At 38.3% G+C, this 22243-nt stretch overlaps 1 protein-coding gene across 1 annotated transcript in view; it reads right to left on the bottom strand.

Annotated features, from left to right (window-relative positions):
* Window positions 1-356: 356 nt before the first annotated feature.
* LOC141017717 (disks large-associated protein 2-like) overlaps window positions 357-22243 on the bottom strand; it is a 45469-nt gene continuing 23582 nt past the window's right edge. The window contains exons 5-11 of the mRNA XM_073492448.1: window positions 10146-10516; window positions 7885-7970; window positions 7388-7794; window positions 6489-6580; window positions 3810-3962; window positions 3676-3678; window positions 357-572 (exon numbers count right to left, since the gene is read on the bottom strand). Coding sequence (XP_073348549.1) covers window positions 357-572; window positions 3676-3678; window positions 3810-3962; window positions 6489-6580; window positions 7388-7794; window positions 7885-7970; window positions 10146-10516 — 1328 coding nt within the window. The remainder of the gene's footprint in view (window positions 573-3675; window positions 3679-3809; window positions 3963-6488; window positions 6581-7387; window positions 7795-7884; window positions 7971-10145; window positions 10517-22243) is intronic.

Consider the following 22243-nt stretch of genomic DNA (forward strand, 5'->3'; position numbering starts at 1 on the left):
TGTCCAGTTTCTCAGTGTTGGGCTTCGTTTTAAATATTTTAATTATTACTTCATGTGGGCAACGACCGTCCAAACCTGACTCAGTTCACTCACCTGACTTCTCACTCAGGGAAGCTGAAGTGTTCTTCCCTATGGCAGTGCCACGTTGTCATTTAAGCTGATTAAAAAAGGATGCATTTTTGACTGAAATCTTGCCTAGTGTAGCTTCAGTAGGGACAACCCAGAGAATGGCAACAGATGATGAAACAGTGGAGTAGCAGTGACCGAAGATGACAGTGGGAGGAGGCTGGATGTGACGCCACGAGCTGGTGTTGGGTGGAGGTGCACAAGAGGAGCTGAGGATGAATCCATGGACCTCAAAGCCGTGTCTGGGCTTCAGGGATATAGATCTCGATGCTGTCTGCCCTCTCTGTGGCTGAGTTCTGTCTGAAAGAAGCTGCTCGTTTGGCAGCCATGAGGCGTCTGCGAGCTTCCTGTCGCTGGCGGTCCTGAAGGTCCAGAGAGCGCTCTCGCATTATACTGCCACGTCCCCTGGCTGGCCGCTTTGGCAGAGGTGGTGGCCACTTCCGCTCCTTGGGATACAGAATGACATGAACAAAGAAAGTAAACAATTTTCAGTCTTATAAAGTGCAACTTGCAGGTCTATAGCTTGCTATGTTGGACGGTCAAGTGCTTGTGAAGGTGGTTTGTTTGTGGTTTTGTGGCGATCACCCCCCTGGTGCCCCCATGTTAAAAAAAAAACGCAGCAAAAGTGCCCTCTTGGACGCCCCTGTGGTAGATAAAACATGACAAAGTACCCTCTAGAGTGCCTTTCGAGTTCACTATAAATGTATCAAGATTTTCTGCACACAGGTTTCCCGCCACATACAGCTGGTGCCCCTTTTTCTGTCTGTCTCTCAAACATCCGAGTCTGCCACTGAAGCTGATGAGGTTTTAAACACTACACATATTGTCTTTGTACTGTTTTCAATCCAGTATTTGTCTAAAAGGATTAGCAAATGATCACATTCTTTTTTTTAGATGTTTTACACAGTGTTCAAATGTTTTTTGAACGGGGTCCTCTAATTATGAGACAATTCATTCAGCTCAGTATAAAAACTAATGATTAAGGATTATGAGGGGGAAAAGTAATATTAACCAGCAGATGAAACACTGCTAGAGGGGCTTAATTTTATAAGGAAATCGGGCCGGAAATGACAAATGTTGAATCAGTGCAGATAAAATTAAATGCTAATATGAGTTTTATTCACTACGGATTGCGCACCTTCGCTACATTTGGCTATAAGTCTTCAATATAAGGACTCTTGATATCTTTGGTGCATGTGTGTATCATAAACAGACCCAGGCCACCTTTCCTGGATTTTGGTATCACAGCTTGCTATGCCACAGTCCACTTGAGCAAAGAAATGGCTTAAAGAAATTTCCATTAGAAGCCACATTATGAGAATTTATATTATTTTCATAATTGCAATATGAACAAAATCTGCCTCATTTCACACAGCTGTTTCAAGGCATCTTGAAACACAACAGAAACAGCTATTATTAATTATGTAGCCAGAACATTACCCTTGTAAAAGAAGGCCAAATTTCACCCATATGACCTACAAATTTAGACCATCTGATATACAATAACTTTTGAATGCAAGGTAAGCTTTTGTAATTGCATGGCAAGCTGGTGTTTGTGTCAAACTGTGCCCAATACAGAGCATCTGTGTCACTGTTAGGGCTCAGCCTCATGGTGCTTGCAATGTGCCCATTAACTGCTGGAGGTAAATAACTCCTTTACAGCTACAACTGTAGCATGAAGATAATTATCCACGTGCCCTGAAGGATCTAGTCTATTTCTAAAAACACATTACCGTCTAAATGTGTTTCTTACAAATGCAGCTCCTTCATCTACAAGCTCCCCTCTTACAAATGTGATTTTATTTCAGCTGTAGGGTCTTTTATTTTCTGGATTCTGCTAAGATCTGAATAGAATTCTGAATATTCCTGCATTTTATCTAAAATCAATCCCCCGTTACCACACATACTATTTATAGACACTGATGCGAGTTTCGTTTGGAAAGACGCTGTATAGGGAGCGCTGCTAATTGGGAAGACGTTATCGAGAAGTCGACCAAATGCAGATATCTCGCCAATGCCTTCGCAGGTAGCAGCATTCACCATACTATGTCTTTCCAACATAACTTCTAGTCGTCGGGCCAACATCTGCTATCTGTGTCTAATCATGTTTTTAATTATTATTTTGTACAATGCTATACTTTGAAATCAAGTTTGAGACTTCAAAAGTAACTGAACTTTCATAAATAACTGCCTCATATTGTTTCAAATCAGTCTCCATTCTATTTACAGTCTAGAGTCACTTTAATATTTGCTTTCGTTTTTTTAGGTTACTATTAACTTATTTCTACAGAAGCCAAGAAAGGCCATGCTTGCAACTGTTTTGTCAATGTTGTTATCTCAAGATCGCAAGTTAAGTATTTCATGAGAAAACAATATAATCAACCCATTATTTTGAGAAAACAAAAGGTTTTTCATATTTTACTTATAGACTTATAAAATGTATCAAAGGTAACGAGTACCAATTATTGACCAACACATCAGACTGTATTTCAATCATATTTATATACATATTTTATTATACCATTCAAACAACCACCAATGTGGGTAGTTGCTTTTCCACTTCCCTATGCCAATGAGAATACCTTTGATTACACATGTGTTTTAAGTGTGTTTATGACCACTTGAAGCAAGATTATCTCTTACAATCACCAATAATTTAATTACTCTCATATAAAACCACTAGGGAAATGTTCCTAAAACAAGTTCATAAAAAGTTCATATCGTTTGTTTTAAACTCCCAAACCCACCTCACAGAGAAGTGTGTGTATATAATGGGCCACTCTTACGAATCTGCTATTTTCTTGTGATAAATGATCTTGTTATCCAGAGAAGTGGTTCTTTTGTTTTCTCAAGAAAACAAGATAAATTAGGACAAAAGAAAACTAGGTTTGTTGTCTTGAGATAGCAGCATTGAAAAATAATTGCAAGCACAACTGTTCTTGGATTCCGTAAATTTCAGCAGATGTGGCATTACTCCACAGACACTGGTTCCTGAGGCATTGTTGCATACACAACATGTGCATATTGGAAGAAAACTGTGCCATCAAATTTTGTAAAAATACAGTATGATAGCTACCCTGCTTTGATTCACTTCTGCACCTTCCTGTCAAGACTAAATCAGTGTTCTATGTACAAACTAGAAAGTCACACATAATATCCACATCAGTAAAAGAGGTTTTGTGTTCAAATGCTGTATATGGTCACTCTAAATACATCCCTGTTTGTTCCCTTTTCTTCATCCTTTAGTTATTCTTTTAACAGGAAATCATACAAAATCGTCTGTATGAATTTCCATTAAGTCCATTTGGTTTGACCTCACTTGATACTGGTAAAAAGCAGGCTTAACCGCCATTGTTCACTACTTAACCTTACATTACTGCAGACCAAAAGCAGGAGATGAATTAGAGAATGAGAATATGTATCAACAAGATAAAACAAGTCCCAAATGTCTGCAGACACAGCTGATGATTTTAACAGGAAAATATTTTTATGGGATGCTCCTAAGCTGTTTAAACTGATCCCTGCAGTGTTATGATAAGAAAGATTAACTTCCTGCTGGTAACGGGCTTAAAAAAGAAAGCAAATGTTGTCACTGCAGTGTTCCTCAAAAGCTGAGCAAGTTCATCTGGAGCCCATTAGGACTAATTATCATGAGTGTCTGGGAGAACAGCTACCAGTTTTACCTTCTTCTCTGGGCTCTCCACCAGCTGCCACTGGTTGCTCTTGATCTGCTGCAGCTCATCAAACTTGGCAGTGACGTCATCGATGGAAAGCTGCAAGAGGTCCCAGAATCCAGCCAGGTCCTGAGATGTGGGTCTGGGCATGGCACTGGGGTCCTGAAGAGACAGAGGAGTACAAAATGTAGTGGGTTTCTAAAGGGAAGTGAAGTGAAATGATTTCCTGTCTTTGTTACAGTATTTACCAGATAACTGACTACTAATGACTTATTACAAATGCAAACAAACTTTAATAAAGAACCTTAGACTTGTTCTGAACCAGTACCAGTACCATCAGTATCAAACTCAACCTTAATCAATTATATTTCAATATTACTCAATATTATCCACACTGTAGCATGAAATAACATATCTTTCTATTTCTGTATACAGTATGTTATTACATCCCCGAAATGGGCAGGGGATTTTGCGAGTAACATTTCATATATTATTCATATCTTATTTTATATATATCGTCATTGTTTCATATTTTAAATTTTGTATCTATTCTCTATCTATTTGTGTTTATAATTTTGCTGTACTGTGACATCTCTATTCTCGAAGGAACAAATGCACCAAAATTTATGCCAACTTCTTGAGTTGTTGTTTGGACTTGAGGTTGTGTTCTGACACCACATGAATGGGCTATTAATGTAAGTTAGTATAATTAATATAATTAGTCATTTCTAATGTGGTATTAAGTTGTTACTGTTCAGTTAAAAAAGTTATATATTAGCATGAACCCTGATAACAGGTCAGGTAAAGCAGTATTTTAATGTAGTGGTTCTCAATTAGACCACAGACGCACATCTGATAAGCTGTTAGATGTTTTACTACAGAAAGTGATTGAAATGGATGGAATCATAGTGAAAATAAATAATGCCTCTTATTATCGGAAACCCCTCAAGGACCCGAGTGTCCACGGTCCCCACTTTGAGAATCACTGTTTTAGTGGTTGTACTGTTGCAGCAACAAGGTTGTGACCAATGATTCCATTTATAATAAACACTTATTTCTTATTTGTAGCGTCCATGTTGTTTCCACATTACAACTGAAAAGGTTATAAACATTACAAAGTAAAAAAAAAATGACTTCCCAACATGAAGTGGGACCTTCCTCTGATGATGGTTCTCATAACCACCTTAACATTTGAACCTCACCACTCCCACCACTGTGTGGCAGTGCAGCACCAACAATGGTTCATAACCTCCACTGACTACTACTGGGAGCATCCCTTAACTGCAAATAGGTCTGTCTGATGATACAGTACACAGTAGCTACAGGACATACCTACTACATAATATAATGAAATGGTTGGGTTTGACTTCCTGGTCCTGTTGTTAGGTCTGCGAGACCGAGCTGGACGCTTTTCTTTAACTGACTTCAGTTGCATCTTTTTTATGAGCAGAGTTGTCCCATTGTGTGCTGTGGCAACAACGATTAATGATTAACAAAGGTCATTTTTATTGTCATGTGCAGTGTGGACAGAATTCTTCGTAGTAGTCATCATTAGCTTTAAATGTCACAACTGATATGCCCTCGTTATTCCAAACCACAAAGTGTGTGTAAATTACTGTAATCACAGGTGTTTTTGTAGGGAAAAAAAAACTGTTTTTCATTTTACTGAAGTTTTGGAAAAATGTCACTACTCTTTGAAATCTAAATGTCAAAAATCTGGTGCACATTGCTGCAAACCGCAACTCACACCACCGGACAGCCAGATGCTGCCATGTGCACATCACAGCAGACAGCAAACACACAAGTGTCATCTCAGACCAAGAAAAAAGGTCAGTAAAGTCGGACTTTTTATAGACACATCATGCAGTTCCTACTCCATCCAGCAGGGAAACAGGGTCGTTTTCTCATTCAGACACGTCTGAAAGCTCAGGGCAATCTAAGACTTGTCACTACCAATGTTAGACTTAATTCATCATCCCATTATCTACGTGGAGAGAGGGAGAGAGTGCGGCCCAATACCATCCAAAAGAGAGCAACACACTGAGTTAAGACACACACACACAGATGCAGAAAAAAAATAACACAAGGCAGTGAGAGAGCAGGCGTATTTCAACCACCTCCACATGGTTTTGCATTTCATTTAAAAAATTAGCTACGTTTTACTAAGGTGCGATTAAGTACCTGCCTGTCTCTCTCTACTAGAACTGCAGAAACATTCCCACTTATGACACTATCATCCTCTGATATATGCTGACTCTGTGGATAGTTAGAAAAGGTATGAGTTTCGAGTCGACATGACACGAGGGCTAAACAATGAGACAGTGTGGCAGTCCATTATTCAAACTCTGAGATCCCATTCAAACTGCTGCCTCTGTGCATTAATGGATAGCCTCAACACAGTGCTGCTTCCTATTGGAATTCCCCTTCCGTTTACAGCAGGGTCAATAAAGGCAGGGGGACTGCTTCACTATTGATCTCTGTGGTCTATTTCTGGAAGGCACACAAGTGCAGCGTCAGGCTGAGCACCTTCTCAGAGCTCGGAGAAACTGAGCCTATCAACAAGTTTACCTGCTGATCTTTTGTGTTTTTCTACGTAATACAAATAACAATGATATAATAATAATAATAATAATAATAATAATAATAAATAAAATAACATGTTCTTCTTTGTAAACACATACTACTCACCAGATTCTGCTGACAGAGCCAGTAGAACTGCTGAAACTTTTGAGACATTAGTAGCTGGGCACTTCCCACTGCACTCCGGATTTTTCCTAGGACTGATAGACACACACACAGACACAGAGAGAGAAAGAGAGATCCTGGTTTCATCACGGACATTTTTCAGTCATTCATTCACAAGGATCCAATCTGCTCACCTTTAAACACCTTAAACGATTTTGTGATTTCATTGTCAACAGCGACAGCTATGGGCACAATCACACAACACAAATGCAGGCGAATGACCATCGCCTGCAGGTCCGGATGTGAGGCACACAGAGCTCAGTTTGCTAGTTTGTAGTCAGTTTGAGGGGTCAATCACACACATCTTTCCTATTGGTTGTTGCCGGGTCTTTGCCGGTCAGGTTTGCCAATGCAAAGATGTGGTGTTTCCTGCGACACCAGATGTGAATGTTTTATTTGTGGAAGGGAGGTGAATATTCCACACTGTTGAGTTTGTGTATGTGTGACCATACCCTAATACTCTCTTCACTTTGTTTATACTGTTACACATACTGAAAAAAGAAATGATAGATTTGAGCTGCCACCATTAGTCAATTAATCAATTAGTAGATTGACAGAAAATTAGTCGGTGAATATTTTAAAAGCTGATCTTTTTTTGTAATTTTTCAAGCACAAACATTTGTTGGTTTCAGCTTCTTAAATGTAAGAATTTACTGCTTTTTCTTTGTCATTTATGAGATTAAATGAAGAGTCGTTGGGTTTTGGACTGTTGGTTGGACAAAATAATGTAATAATCGTTAGCTGCAGCCTTATAATAAAGCACATATCATGAAAGCATTGACCTCATTCAACAAAAGCAGCACCTGCTTTGACAAGAATGTAGTTTCCCTTGGGACACTCACTCTCCTCTGTCAGGTCATGCTCCTCTGCTTCTCTCTCCATCTCTTTGCACCATCCCTCCAGCCGCTTGGTTTCATTGTGAAGGAGCTGCATGAACCAGCTGCCGTCCCTGCGGATGGGGGACACACGGCCAGCTTCCGCGCCCTCCAGAGTGGGTTCAACCAGCCAGGGTTCGGGCTGAGGGCTTGAAGGCCCGCTGGAAGGCCGGTAGTCCTCCCTGTAGCTGAACAGACCCTGTGTGCGCACCGTACGGATGGCGCCATACTGCGTGGGGGTGCTGGGCTCGGAGTGGCGACCAAAGCCGCCGCCAAACTGTAAGCCCTTGTCCTCCATGGAGGGAAAGCCCTCCAATTCCATGTCTGCTTGTACTGCAGTGGTCACACTGTTGGAGCGCTTGAATCTCCCATGCCTAAAAATGCATAGAGACAATGTTTAGTGCAACTCTAAATGTACTCAACTTTGACTATGGACACTGTTTTGTTCTGTCTGAGCCACATACCGTTTATGATCCTCCACCTGGATTCCTATTGAATGGAACTGAGGAAGGCCTTTACTTTCAGTCTCAGAGTCTGTAACAGCTTCCACCTGATAAATACAGATGAAACAACATTTGTCATTAAAAACTGAAATGTATAGACAATCCAACGTACAGACACACATTTCTAACACTGAAAAGGACAGCCTGACATTCAGAAATGTCTTACTTATTACAGAGAAATGTAATCTGCAAATCTCATCTGCAAAGTAAATATTGACTAAAGTTATCAAATAATAATATCTCAAATAAACCTCAAAATTGTAATAAATTACAGTGCTTGAGTATGTTGGTTCCAGATATCCTAATTGGTCTCCTTGTTTACTGACAATTGACATTGGTATGGGCCCTGAAAAAACGATATTGCCCGATCCCAATTGTACACATATAGGCCTGTAGTAATGCCTCTCAAACCTTGGTGTCTAAAACAAGAGCGAATAGAGAGGCTGACAGTCAGGAATGAATTGCCATTTCTCACCCATCCTTCATGCTAAGCAGAAGGTGAAGGTCTCGTAGCAACTGTATAAAACAAATAGTTAAAAATACAAATATGCACAACTGCAGTGTGGGTTCTTGTCAATGAAGCTAAGAAAGTCCAACCTTACCCAAGATTTTTGGTATTAAGGAAACTGAAAATAAAAAGTTGGTAAGGAATCATAAACTGGCTGGAACTCTGGGTCACGACTGGCATCGTGTCCAGTCTAAATAGCTGCATTTGAAGGAGGACCATCAATTGTTTTGGACACCACACTCAGCATTGCCCTAGAGGAGGCGTCTGTCGGCAACAAGCAGGGACAACATGGCCCACACATAAAGCCTCCTCCAACGTTGGCGATAACAACCGAGGACTCTTGCCTCCAGGAGATGCAACAGCTACCTAAGTTGGTCAGACAGTTAGCACACAAAGCTGAATCCTTTTCTTTCTGTATTCCTACTTGTTCAGGCATGGTCTATTATATGATCAGGCCGATGCTATCAGCTTGCTCAATAAGAACTTAACAGGTTATACACCCACATCACAAACTAATACAAAGCGAGTGAGAGAGATCCTCACTGTCCTCTTCATTACTGCTGCTTTTGAATAGGCCCTGTCCATGTAATTGTACAGCCTGACACGTGTAAAAGGTCAACAAGACTCTAAAACCTTGTAGAGTACTTCACACAGATTGGGACGTTTGTAATACCAAAAAATAAGAAGATTAACACATTTGCATGTGTAGTTTTAAGACTGCTTTGAGTTGTGGACAGTTGTGGCAGAAACCACCTAAAATACATAAAATGTATGCCTGTTGTGCTCTTTTTTGTAATAAATAAGTATATTGAAAGATCCCACATTGTAGAGACTGCATGTCTTTTTTATAATTAGCAGGTCTAGGTGCTTAATAAATACTGTGAAAGTGTCAAAACCCACTGAAAATTGCACACAGACTGTACTCAGAAACTGTGCCTTTAACTAGCCGTCAGACTTTCTGTAACATTGTGATGTCACAATTGCCGGCGTCATCAATAGAGTGGTTAAGTAATGAGTCCTAAAACCCGGAAATCAGTTAGCATTGTTGCACTTCCGCTTTTTTAAATGGGTTTACAACTTGTAGATTGATGAATTTATAGAAAAAGTGTATAGTTATTGTGTAGTAAGATGCTTAGTGGTGGTGAAGTTTAAGTCATGTGACCGCAATGTAGTTTGTTTATAGCCCAACATTAGCTTTTTACTTCAGGCAATTTAATTTACACTTTGAAAATCACAAAAGTGGTGTTCATCTGTGAAGATAATCTTGCTGAATGAAACGTGTACGTATCATAAACGTGTGTTAGCCACAAAGGTTATTTTGGCGATAATCCAAAAAGAGACAGTCACTAAAATCATTCAGACATAAGGTTAATAGAGGCGTGTTGTTTTGGTTTTTTTTGTAGTATTTTGTTATATTTGCATCTGAGCCCGTTGTTCAGCAGCTAACCTCTTAGCACAAAGCACACAGCCCCTGAGTATGGAGGTATGGATCTGAAAATGAGCATAATATGGGACCTTTACAAGTGATTTTGCTCAGAACCCTGAAAGATGGTTTTACTGTGACCAAATTTTACAGAACAGCTCTCATACATATTAACACTCTGAATATCAGAATGAGTAATGAGGAATTATCCTTTTAGCCAGGACTAGATGGAAAAAGATAGATGCGATTGGTGTAATTAGGATGAGGGCTCGGTAGTAGGTGTGAAAAGACACTCTCAGTTACCTGTATCCCAATAGAGGAACGTGGGGTTTTGAGGTACTCCTCGGCCTTGGACACCAGCACTGCTTTGTCGCACGTCTGGACGGAGGTGTGGCTGCCCAAAGACGCATGCCTCTTGCCTGCTGCTGACTCCATGGCCATGGTGACCGCCTTAGTGCTGTCCAGGCTGTCCATGGAGCTGTAGATTGGACGACCAAGGCTATCCGTGGTCCACAGACCGCCCCGTGGATGCCTGCCTTCCTGGTAGGCATCTTGGGTGGACTCTGTACTGCTCTGGGCTGTTACAGAGATAAGAGGCTTGGTGGTGGTGCGCGGGGGCACAGGAGGTGGAGTCTTCTTGTAACTGGGAGGATATGATACCGCTGGATAGCACAAGCAGGATGAGAGGACGAGGACAAGGCAAAACAAGGGTAGAGGATAAAATAAAACATGAGAATGACAAATGTGGCCAAAAGCTGACAGGGGCCAAGTGCTGCAGTTCACCTGTATCACACAGCGTGTGATAGAAGAGCGTCATAGCATGATGGGAGATTAGGCATCGGGGCACTTTAAGCGAGGGAAATGTCAGTAAGGTGAAAAGCAACAGCAGCTCTGTAATATGTCTGTGTTTATTGAGAAAGTATGATGAAGGATTACAGGAAAGATTTGCTCTTTCAAGTGCAAATGAGAATCTGATGGTAATCCATCCAGATGGACCTCACAGCAGAGTTGGAAATGTACCAACTTTACTTGCTGGATAGCTTTTGTTTTTTTTTTTCAAACCAATGACAAAACACAGACTTAGTCACTCAGCATGTCATTTTCAAAAGTATGTCATGTGTCATGTTCTTTTCATGGTTTAGATAATAAAATTCTTGTAAATGAATAGGTGAATAAGTCTGAGACACACTGACTATGAGATGGACCTATCTTGTTTTAAAAACCTTTTTAATCATGGGAGAAACTACAAGTGAAGTTTATAAATGAGAGAATTTCATTGAATTAATCCAGATACTGAGGTGCTTGAAACTCAGGAAGTGCAGCACCAAGGACCCATTTATACGCATTATTTTGACAAACACTGAGCCTTATTTTAACAACTTGACTGAATGAATCCTGTTTTATTGATATCCTCTATATACATCGTGTTTTAAACTGGTTTAACTGGATAGATGATTACATTTGTATATTTTTGTTTTTAAGAGATTACAGTACAGATGTAAGTAAGTTTGCTGTTAATTTACAGAAAATATCATCCATTTCCATCATCCCCATCCATGAGTTTATTTCAAAAAGGCCAAGTGCTTTTAAAGACTTATAATCAAAAAAGTAATAAAATAATAGCCTAAACTTTAAATGGCACTTACAGTATGAGCATTCTCTCCCACCGTGTTTCTGATCTCATTTAGTCATTTACTTGTGATGCCTCCTATTAATTTTCTCATTTATCATTCATATACATTTATATAGTAAAATGTTCAGCATACTGAACACATCATGAGAATTTTGTGCTTTGCCGACTTAAACAAATGCTGTATTCAAGCGTAAACAGGTGCAGGCAGAGCCGCACACACAAACAGATATACACACACACACACACATAAACCACTTTGGATTACAGGTAATTAAGTGCAATAAGAAATAAGAAACCACAGGGAACTGTGTTAAGCTAAATCCAGTCACAGACTTGACTTCCTTCCAACTTGAAGGGGCTGCAGCTCTGCAAGACACAGTGGGTGGATACCAAAATGAAAAGAGCACGGTGACTCAGGCTGTACGCGACTCCACACAGTCTATTTTTACACATTCCAACCGTTTGACTTCCATTCAGAACCGAAAATGTTACAGATTGCTCGGTAGCAGAGACAAACAGAGTGACATAAACCTCTGCGTATCTACAGTATCCGTCTTTCTGTGCGGTTACCTTGCATTACTTTGCCGATACAACACATTCAAGTCGAATCATACATTTCTGGACTTTTGTCATAATTATTACAACCGTCAAGATGTTAAAATAATAGTCTATTTTCATGTCCATGGCTTCTCTAAAACATGGTCACCTATTAGCTGTGTATTGTTTGTTTCAATATTGTGTATTGTCTATTTGTAATGTTACCGTCTTTGATACCTGCTAGAGATGTAAATTAGCATGTTTACATCGTGTGTTTTTATACTAATGTTCATTAACATGCACAGACATCCATCCTGGTCCTAAGGTTAAAATGATATAACATATACAGCACTAAATATTCATACCTGTATTTTCTATAAAGTATGGCTGAGAGGCTCCAAAATGAAAGTGATGTGTTGGGTTTCTTGTACACTTTGGAAAAATTAAACACTGATAACTCTTCTAATTACAAAAGCTTTTGCTATTATCTGTCATGATGGCTAAATGCCGTGAAGTAGTGTGAAGTTTGAATTTTTGTTGCCGCTATATTGATATTGTTAAATTGTTAAGTAAAAACCCATCCGTTCCGTCTGGCTTTTATGTAGTGTTTTTTTTTTTAATCTTATCTATTTATTCATTTTCATTTCATTCATTATTACTATGAAATCTATTAAGTTTTATCAGGATTTTATTTTTTATCATCAGTATCTATATATTCCATTTTATTTTATCAACACTTTTTACATTACTGTCAACTTTTATGTGTAGTTTTTCAAAATTGTATTTTTACCATTATTCTTATTGCTTGTATCTTTCATTCTTTATCATTTATGATTTTAATTACCCATATCTTATATCTGTCTCGGTGTACATTAGGCTCTAAAATTATTTTTTGCTTTTTTTAATATTGTACAGGTTTTTGTAAAGCACATTGAATTGCATTGGATTTCAATTGCATTGATACTGTGCAACCAGTCACTCCAGAGATGTGACTGTTTCAAAACTGAGAGTTTGATAGGAAATGTCACAGGGTGGGAATGTGCACTAACAAACAGACAAACAAACAATCCCATAAGCTCCTTTGCAGAAGTAATAAATGTGACTGTACTCCCTCAGTGGGCTCATATTAAAGACTCTAAATTAGCCTCTCATCAGACTGTAAGTTGAGTCAGCACTGCACAGGTCTCATGCAGTTCATTTACACACTTTAGGCTTGCTTAAATGAATTGACATTTGGAAACACATTTGTCGTCTTATACGCCTACATTTACATGCTGGGCATAATTACACAATTATTTGCTTGGGTTAATGTTGTTTAGAGAAGACATCTAATTTGCTGACTCCTCCTGGGCTGTCATATCAACACATAATATGTTTCTGAGAGAATTGCCCTTCTCAATTGGAAAGAAGAAAAATCACTTTGTCTTGCAATAGCATTGACTGGACACCAGATGTCCTCCTAGAGACTGTAAATTGTCCTCTTCGAGACATACTGGATTGTATCAGTGGATTAAGATAATAATTTTTACAGGTACTGCTGTTTCAGATAGCATTTATATGTGTCTATGTCATGTGTGTATTAACATCCTTATATTTATTTAATATCCTACCACCTCGAGCTAAAACTGAAACTGCAAGAAGTGCTAGAGTCCACTAAAAAGCAACTGTACACCGCAAAGTGTCATTAGTACATTTATTAATGTTGATTTGAGAACTGGTTGAATGTACCTCAGTACAATTAATCAAGAACAATACTTAAGTACCATTTTTAGCCACTTGTTCTCAATTATTCCCATGTAATGCCTCTTATATTTCTACCTTAAAATATATCAGAGGAAAATATTGTCACTCCACTACATATATTTGACAGCTGAAGTTACCAGTTAATATGAAGATTTACTTTTTACATACAAACCCGTGATTAAGATATCTTTATTAATATGTTGCAGGGTAATAGATTAAACTACCAAACATTTTCTAAAGTTGTAATATTTAACCAGCTACAATGCTGCTAATACAGTAATGGAGCAGTAATAATAGTTATAGTTATATATAATAATATGAAACTCAGAAAAGGCATTTTGCAACATTGAATGTAGGATGTTCTTACAGTGGTGTTGCTACTTTAACTTTAATGGCTTGAACATTTCCTCTTTCTGAATTTGAAAATGTCCTTGTGCACGCGGTCTCAGATTAACGGTTAGGGCTGGAAAATAAGGTAAAAAAAAAACATTTAAGCGATTTTCAAAAAAATTGTACATCACAATTTAAATTTTCACTGAAAAAACTATTAAAATCATAATGATGTGACAATTGTTAGGTACTGCACATATTTTCTTATATCTAGTGGAAAAGATTGTTTGTGACGTTACATAATTGAAGTGATGTACATAACATCGGTACATTCGTAACTGAAGTTTCATAAGTAACATAGTTATTTTAACCTAAGCTACAATGTTTTTTCTTACCCTAACCGAGTAGTTTTAGTGCCTTAACCTAACAAACTGTTACGGTACGATGAAGGTCCAGTACAGCTGTCGCTGGTACATTACGTCGGTCACGTTGTTTTGGGAAGGGTGGTATATGTCGATTTGGAAGTCGCTGGCAATCAACTTATTCAGTTGTTTATTCATGAGGATTTGTTGCATTTCATCTTCATTAAAAGAATCTAAGCCATATAGCGATTTTGGTTATATTTTGATTAACTGTTCAGCCCACGTAGTGGTGTGGTTAGACAAGTTAAAGAGGTACATATATAATATAATATAATATAATATAATATAATATATGTGATGTGGCCAGTCAGTGCCTGAAGCTCCAAGTAAGAATCAAATGCAGATTTAATTCAAATACCGAGTCTATAATCTGTGCACCAGTGTAGAAAGAAGTAAAAGTAAGAACTTCTTGTGAAAAAAACTTTCCCAATTCACTTTAGTCCAGGCAAGATAAAATTATGTTGTGATATTTCCAGACCAATTACTGTCTTGAAGGTGGTGTGACTCATTAACAGCCAGGAAGCAACAACCTAAACCTTAAAATAATTATGGTAAATAGCATCAGTTCCTTCTTCTGTCTAGACTTAACATTTCACACTGACAACGACACACACAGGGATTTCAAATGTGAAAGAGGAAGAAAATCTTGACACTGACAGCATGGCCTCACAAATCAATACTGCCACGCAGTCACAAGCCCTGTACCATTCTGTCCACCTACATGTAAGCCCCACAGTTAAAGCAAATGCAAATCAATGTTCAGCATACAGTAGGAGCCCTTTAGCACGACAAATCACTAACTGAGAAGAGATAGCAAAGTTGAGGAAAAGTGTTAACATCAACGGTGTTAACATCAAAAGTTGCAGAGCTACAGTGCAGCAAGTTTTATCTTTTTTTTAGCAAGTTTGGCTAATACAGCCCAGGGGAAGCATCCTGTCCTTTGTGTTGTCAGTTGCGCCTGGATGTGTTTGGATTTGATTATTTGGCTTAGCCATGCTGCACTGGGCAGTTCAGTAAACAGACCCACACACTGGAGGCACAGCCAAGACTAAATGGGCCTGAATGTCATGCTATAAAATGTTGCTGCTCTGCTTCGATGTATTTGTAGTATCATAAGTAGTAGTTTATGCCTTCAGAACAGGCACTTTGACCGCTCAGAGGCAGAGACAAGCTTCTTTAGGAAACTCATATAACCAGCCTACGTATGATTTATCCGACTGGCCAAATTTGTTATTTTCTGTTGCCATTTCTAACTTTATCAGCTCTGAGAGCAAACCAACAGCACACTCAAAGAGTAGTGCTTAAACGTAATGCTGATAATCGATCGGTTGATCATCAGGAAATTAATTAACGACTACTTTGACAAGCAATTCATCGTTTATACTGTGTGTAGCAAGTGTAAATGTCTCATGCATCAAATATTTTCTGTTTTATATCATTTCAAATATATATAATTTATATTCTATTTGAGTTTTAGACAAAAAAGGCATTTGAGGTGTTGTGATGGACTATTCTTAAACAATGTTCTGACTTTGTGTTCACGACACAATGAATCGATTTAAACTAGTTAAAACTGATGGGCAGGTGAATCAGTATTACAAATAAAATGGTGCAGGAGGTAACAATTACAATTACTCTCATCAACATAATGAGGCCCACTCTGTCAAGGGTGTCACTTTGTGTTGAAAAGTGGTGGTGATGTAAGGCTGCCACAATGTACTGTGGGGATCACTATGAAGTCAGGGTAGATAATTATTATAAAAATTTATGACAGCACTTTAAAAGGGTATAGCCGAGGCTAGAACAGTGACGACAACCAGGAAAACAGCACACAACTCATACTTGAGTTAAAGTAAAGATGTCGTGTTGAAATATTGCTTTGGTGAAAGTGAAATTAACCCATATGAATTGTACTTGAGTAAAAGTCTTTAAGTATCTGATATTAAATGTACATAAGTCTCAAAAGTACAAGTAAAAGTAAATAATACATATACTTAGACATATCAGATGTGCCCCACTAGCTAGCAAAAGTGCTAAAAGTGGCACAAATCAAACACAACCACAATAGCTACATGCTGAGTCCAGCTAAAATACTAACAGCTCATGGTGTATCTTCAAGTAGTATGTTTAACTTGTATATTTACCTGTGTGAGTCTGACTGATTGACTGTTCACCCCCCTCACAGTTATTACTACAGATTTATGCTAGCCCAAACCTTCTTGAATTTGAGGAGCAATGAACCGAGAAGTTGAGGACTTTGGCCGAGCAAGACTGACACAGAACGACGTTCAGACAGGTATGTGCAAAAGAAAACTCATTCATAGAGATGTAGCTGTTAATATGGTCGAAATAAGGGTTGTTTTTTGTTTGTTTGTTTGTTTGTTTTTTAAGCGTTCAATACACGGCTGCTCAAGGTATCTGGCGCTCGCATCCAACGTCAAGTCACGGCGTTGTTGGGGCAACAGTTGCAAAACCGTGCTAACAGCTATCGATCACGGCTAGCTGGCAGCAGAGACAAACAGAAGCTATGTTTTGTGATATTGACACGCACCTCGCTTACAAGTGGACAGATGACTGCCCCTTGGGTTGACTTTACAAGTTCTCTTGGATGTTTATTGAGGTTTCTAACCTTAAAACCTTGAAATCCGAGATGACGCAGTCAAGTAGCAAGCTAACGGCGCTAAAATGCTAGCCACTAGCAAGAAGCCGATCTTGGCTCTATTTTCTAACACTGGACAAAAATATATGGGGGTTAAAATATGCCAGTCTTATATGAACATCTATAGACATTTTGCTGACATTGTTTAATGTTGTATGGATGTTACAGTATATATTTTAAATGATAAAATGTCACGTATCAATTTTTAAGTTAACTAGCTAACATTAGCATAACTCCTGATGCAGTTGCTGAGGTTCACCTGCCATCCTCCACAAACCATCAAGCTTGTCAGAGGTCCCTTTCAAGCCAACACAGGGTGAGTGTCTAATTTTCTCATTTCAGTTTATATTTTGATCTAATGTTGCGGCAATATGGGAAAAAAAGTGGAAAACAGCGTGTGGTAACAGCACTTGCATTGATGTTAGCCTATTAAAGTTGAATGTGTGCGTTAGCTAACGCTGTCTTTACTTTTTGTCAGGAAGAGCAGCACCTCTATAAAAGTTATCTTTCTTTCTTTCTTTTTTGTTAGCAAAAATAGCCAGACCAATGGATGTGTGATTGCAGCTGAGATGTAGTTTGCAAAGATAAGTGCTAGTATGGGAAAAAAGAAGAGGAAATGGAGGCAGATTGGTACCTGGAGGTGGATGAGCGCGGTCCACACTGCAAGAAGTAGGGAGACGAAACTGAATCCCTGTAAGGAGCAAGCAACACCAGTTAGAAAGGACTGCAGGTATTAAACACATTAATACACACCTACAATTAATCATACCTACTACAACTACCTTAAAGCGCGTTAAAAAATTACAGGATATTTTATCTGTGCTTATCCTAGTCAGTAACAGGCATGGCGAGAGAGAAACACAGATATGCTCAATTCACATCAGTGTTTTTTTGTTTTTGTTTTTTCCAAATGCTGAACGTGCACAGATGAATGCACTTGGAAACATTGCATTTGGTCTACAATGATTTCATATAAGTGATTTACATTCACAGTCCTGTTGTAGCCGTACCAACTAAAGAAAAAAATCAGGGGAAATACTGATTTCCGGGTCAAACTCTTTTTTTTTTCAGCATTTGCTGTGTTTCTGTCTCAAAATGCAGATGGGCAATGCTTGTTGGCTAGAATTCTTCAGGGGGTGACTCAAAGTTTTTAAGTGTCCGATGATAGGATTCTTATTGCCAGGAACACGTGAGTATGTATTTGTCAAGACTTTGTACACATTCCCTTTTGAATCTGTTGCAGCTGCCACTATCGTCCAAAAACACCTCATTTCATTATAAAAACAAAAATAAAATCACAAACAAGTGGCAAAATGTGATCCACAGTGGACCAAACTGGAAAACAAACTGTAAAGGCTTAAAAAAGTCTATGAAGAATCATTGTTTGCCAGGAATTTTGCCCATGTGCATTACCTGAATATGTTGACATGGTCTAAAGATCAATCTATACTTTCCAAGGTAAGTTAGTTATGCACATAAACATACGGTATGAAATAACATGCATTGTCTGAATCTGAAAACCGACAGCTACATCTTATCATATACACATACGAGACACGGCAGAAATCATTAAAACATAAACATGAAAACTAAATCCAATTTTCAAATTCAGGATGTATTAAATCAATTTAAATATTCCAATTAACAGTTTCGAATGCCAAGATATTTTTTATTCTGATTGTTGGAAATTGTTTGTAGAAATATTTAAATATTAAACTTGGCTTATTCGCAGTACAGTCTGTCCCCTGAGAGAAGCACAGAGCATTGCAGATTTTGGAGTATAAGGAACAGAGTATGTCATGTACAGACAAAGACTTAAAAGAAAGACCGTCCTTACAATCAACTACTGTATTAGCGACTCACTTCTGTAAGAAAATGCCACAGACACAAGCTTGAATTGGAAAATTTCAGTTTCTGTCTAGTGGCATTTTCATAGCGCTAAGCAAAATGGGATTCACACAGTAGTGAGACAGTGAAAATCAGACAGAATCTCCTGAGAGATCCAGACAATATGTTTTAAACAGACAGACAGTCTATTTTTCTGTCTTTTTAAAAAAATCTGGACTGTCCTGGTAATGCAACAATATAGTATTGTTGAAAAGCATTGCATGCTGTACTGCAGCATGTGGAGCTACATGAAGTTTAAGTTTTCACATTGATATTTTTCAAATCTTGTACAGAATAGTGGTACTTCCTTTAAATCACTTTGTATTTGGTAACATGAGCTTAAGCCATACTTTACATGAAGTGCAAGTACACAACTATTCTCAAAATATAAATTTTATACACGCAAGTACTGGAAAATGTAATTATATTCAGTTATCGTGTTCACACTTTGCCATATGCAGCTGAGATTCCACATTGTTGATGTAGGTACTATAAAAGGAAACCATGGTACTTACATGGACTTTATGTAAAGTGTGACATAATAACATTTTATAATCGTTTTGGTTCACAGAAATTGTAACAGACCTTCTCTCTCGTGCTTTTCAAACAAGGCCTCAAACCTTTTGCTCCTTTGTAGTCAAAACTTAAATTTCAGAAAAGTTCTGACAGCGTCTCCTCCCCGTCCGACTCCCTCCATTTGTGCCAGAGGCCGTTCTTGCCATAGTTGTTGACTCAGACTGGCAAAGAGGCTGGTGACATGCTGTTCTTACTTGGGTCAGGGTAGATGGTGGCTTAATGACGTGCAATGACTGACGAGCTGCGTGAGCATGGGGGCTGAAGATGTAACAAAGTGAATGTAAAGTCCCTTAGATCTTATTGAGTTACTCTGTAGATTCACTTCAATTTAAGTTTTTAAAATTGCAAAATCAGAGCCTAAAAATCACAGCAGACAGCTTTGTATAGTTGAAATATAATCATCGTCTCGTCTTTTAACGAGTTGCTGTCCTGGCTGCAATGAGCAGTGAGTGCATAGTGTATGGACAAACAAGTCTCTTTTAAATAACTGCATAAATGTAGTATGTAGCCTACTCCAACTTTCTTCATGAAACCAGTGTAGCTTTATTGCTGCGCACATCACAATGTCCTTTATGTTGAAATAACTGAGATGATTACTCTACATATTATACTGCAGATGTCTATTCAGCGATGTTTTCCAGGATGAAGTGCAAAGAAAATCTTTCTCATGTACAGAAATAGTCTAATATGGCTTTCTCTTTTGAACATTTTTTTCCTCAAAGAAATCTCCCATCTAAATGTGTGTTTTCCTGCTCACCTAAATGACATCTTTTTAATGTGTTCATAAAAGACCCATATTGCCACAGGGAATGTTTTACGACACAACCATTGTGAAGATATTTCTTCAGGTCTAGGACTGAGCTTGAGTATGGCATTAGTGGTTTTCAATGAAGGATGAGTGGATGGATAGATAAATGGAAGAGTGAATGGATGGATGATTTGACATAGGACGACTAGCACGATTTTAGGGTGTGTATAGGTCAGTAATTCCAGCGGATTCCGCTGGATTTACAAGATTCGACAAGTAGGTTTGTGTAGCCTTTTTTTTTTTTTTTTTTTTCAAAAGTTGTACGATAAAACAAGCATGTTGTTCATAGCCACATACATATATACATACAGTGGTGATGCCCCCATGAATGCAAGGTGGATTAACCTTTTATGTATGATATCACAGCAAACCAATACAAATCAATGGCCTGAATGCATCATTTCAACAAGAACAATTTGCATCGCCTTTGCCTCGGTAATGAGGCAGCGGTTAGTGTTCCAAATAAATCTTCTCCAGCCTTCACATGTTAAAAAAAAGTTGACTCAAAAAAGCCCCGCTAGCAGCCCTAGAAGCTTGAGAGTGTAGGACAAAACACATTGACTGTTTTGTTCTCCGGACGTTTTGATTCGTCATAATAGGAAAAGCACAGGTAAAACAAATTTGTTTAAAGATGGCTCTGTTCTATCAAGCGTTCCAGTAAGCCATGACAGTGAGCCATTAAGCCAAACACTAGGACCCTGAAACTAGCTTGCCTAAACTGAATGCAATGGTTTTAATTTGTATATTTACACCTCTGCTTTTCCTGCTATGACATGCCAAATGTGTGCTGTGAAAAAGGTCTTTTGTTAGAGCCTTACCAGTAGTTGGTATAAAAAAAGGCTTTTATATTCTTTTTGTCATTGAAATTGAAAAAGGGGTTTCCCTCTTGAATAACTGAATCTGCAGAGCAAATTTTAGTGTAAGCTCCCTGATAGGTTAAAATATTTTGTGTGCGCATAGATGACATTTTGGTCCGATTGTGTTGCTAAAATACATTTTTGACCAAAATGTAGGCAGTTCATTCAACTAGTGAGTGTGCTTGAGGTCAGAACATTTAAAGCAAATCTGTCTTTTCCAAGCGTACACATGGAAACACTGTCCTGATGGTGGCACTAGAGGAAAGATCATGGGTTCTGAATCTGAACAGATCTTTAATAGCCTTAATTTGTTGCTTTGAACCAAAGTTCTGAACAGGAAAAAGAGGTGACATACCATTGAATATCACCATTCATGGGCTGTGCTGCTAGCATGCCCATTTTGTGGGTTAGTTCCAATACAGCAGTGTCAGCTGAAAATAAACTTTGCCTCCAAATATAAACATTTTATTATGAAAGGACCTGTTTAAATAGATTTCAAGCCCGCACTATGTGTCTTGTTCATGAGAGAATTGTATGTTCAAGACAAGTTATGTAAGACCAGAACCAATTACAAATTTCTTAAACAATACTGTACCAACCCAATATATCTGACTTCAAGTATGATACTGTATGTTGTGTGTAAACTGCAACTGCAATGACTTTAAACATAGAGATTAACCCTTTAAGTAAGCCAGAATGTGCAACCATGTGATAATTTTAACACTAAATCGGTCACCCACCACCTTTAAATTTAGGTTGGAGTACTGTTAGTATCTATCCATCCCTGTTAGTAGAATAAGATGAATTAAAAATGGCTTCAGTGTCAAAATCGCAACTACTAAAAGCAACTGACCTGACAACAGATCTGAAAAGTTATTTTTTATACATCTAAACAACTTTGAATACGAAAACCGGATTGATGATGTAATCTGAAAGC

The sequence above is a fragment of the Pagrus major genome, chromosome 22 (assembly GCF_040436345.1).
Source record: "Pagrus major chromosome 22, Pma_NU_1.0".
Taxonomy (NCBI): domain Eukaryota; kingdom Metazoa; phylum Chordata; class Actinopteri; order Spariformes; family Sparidae; genus Pagrus; species Pagrus major.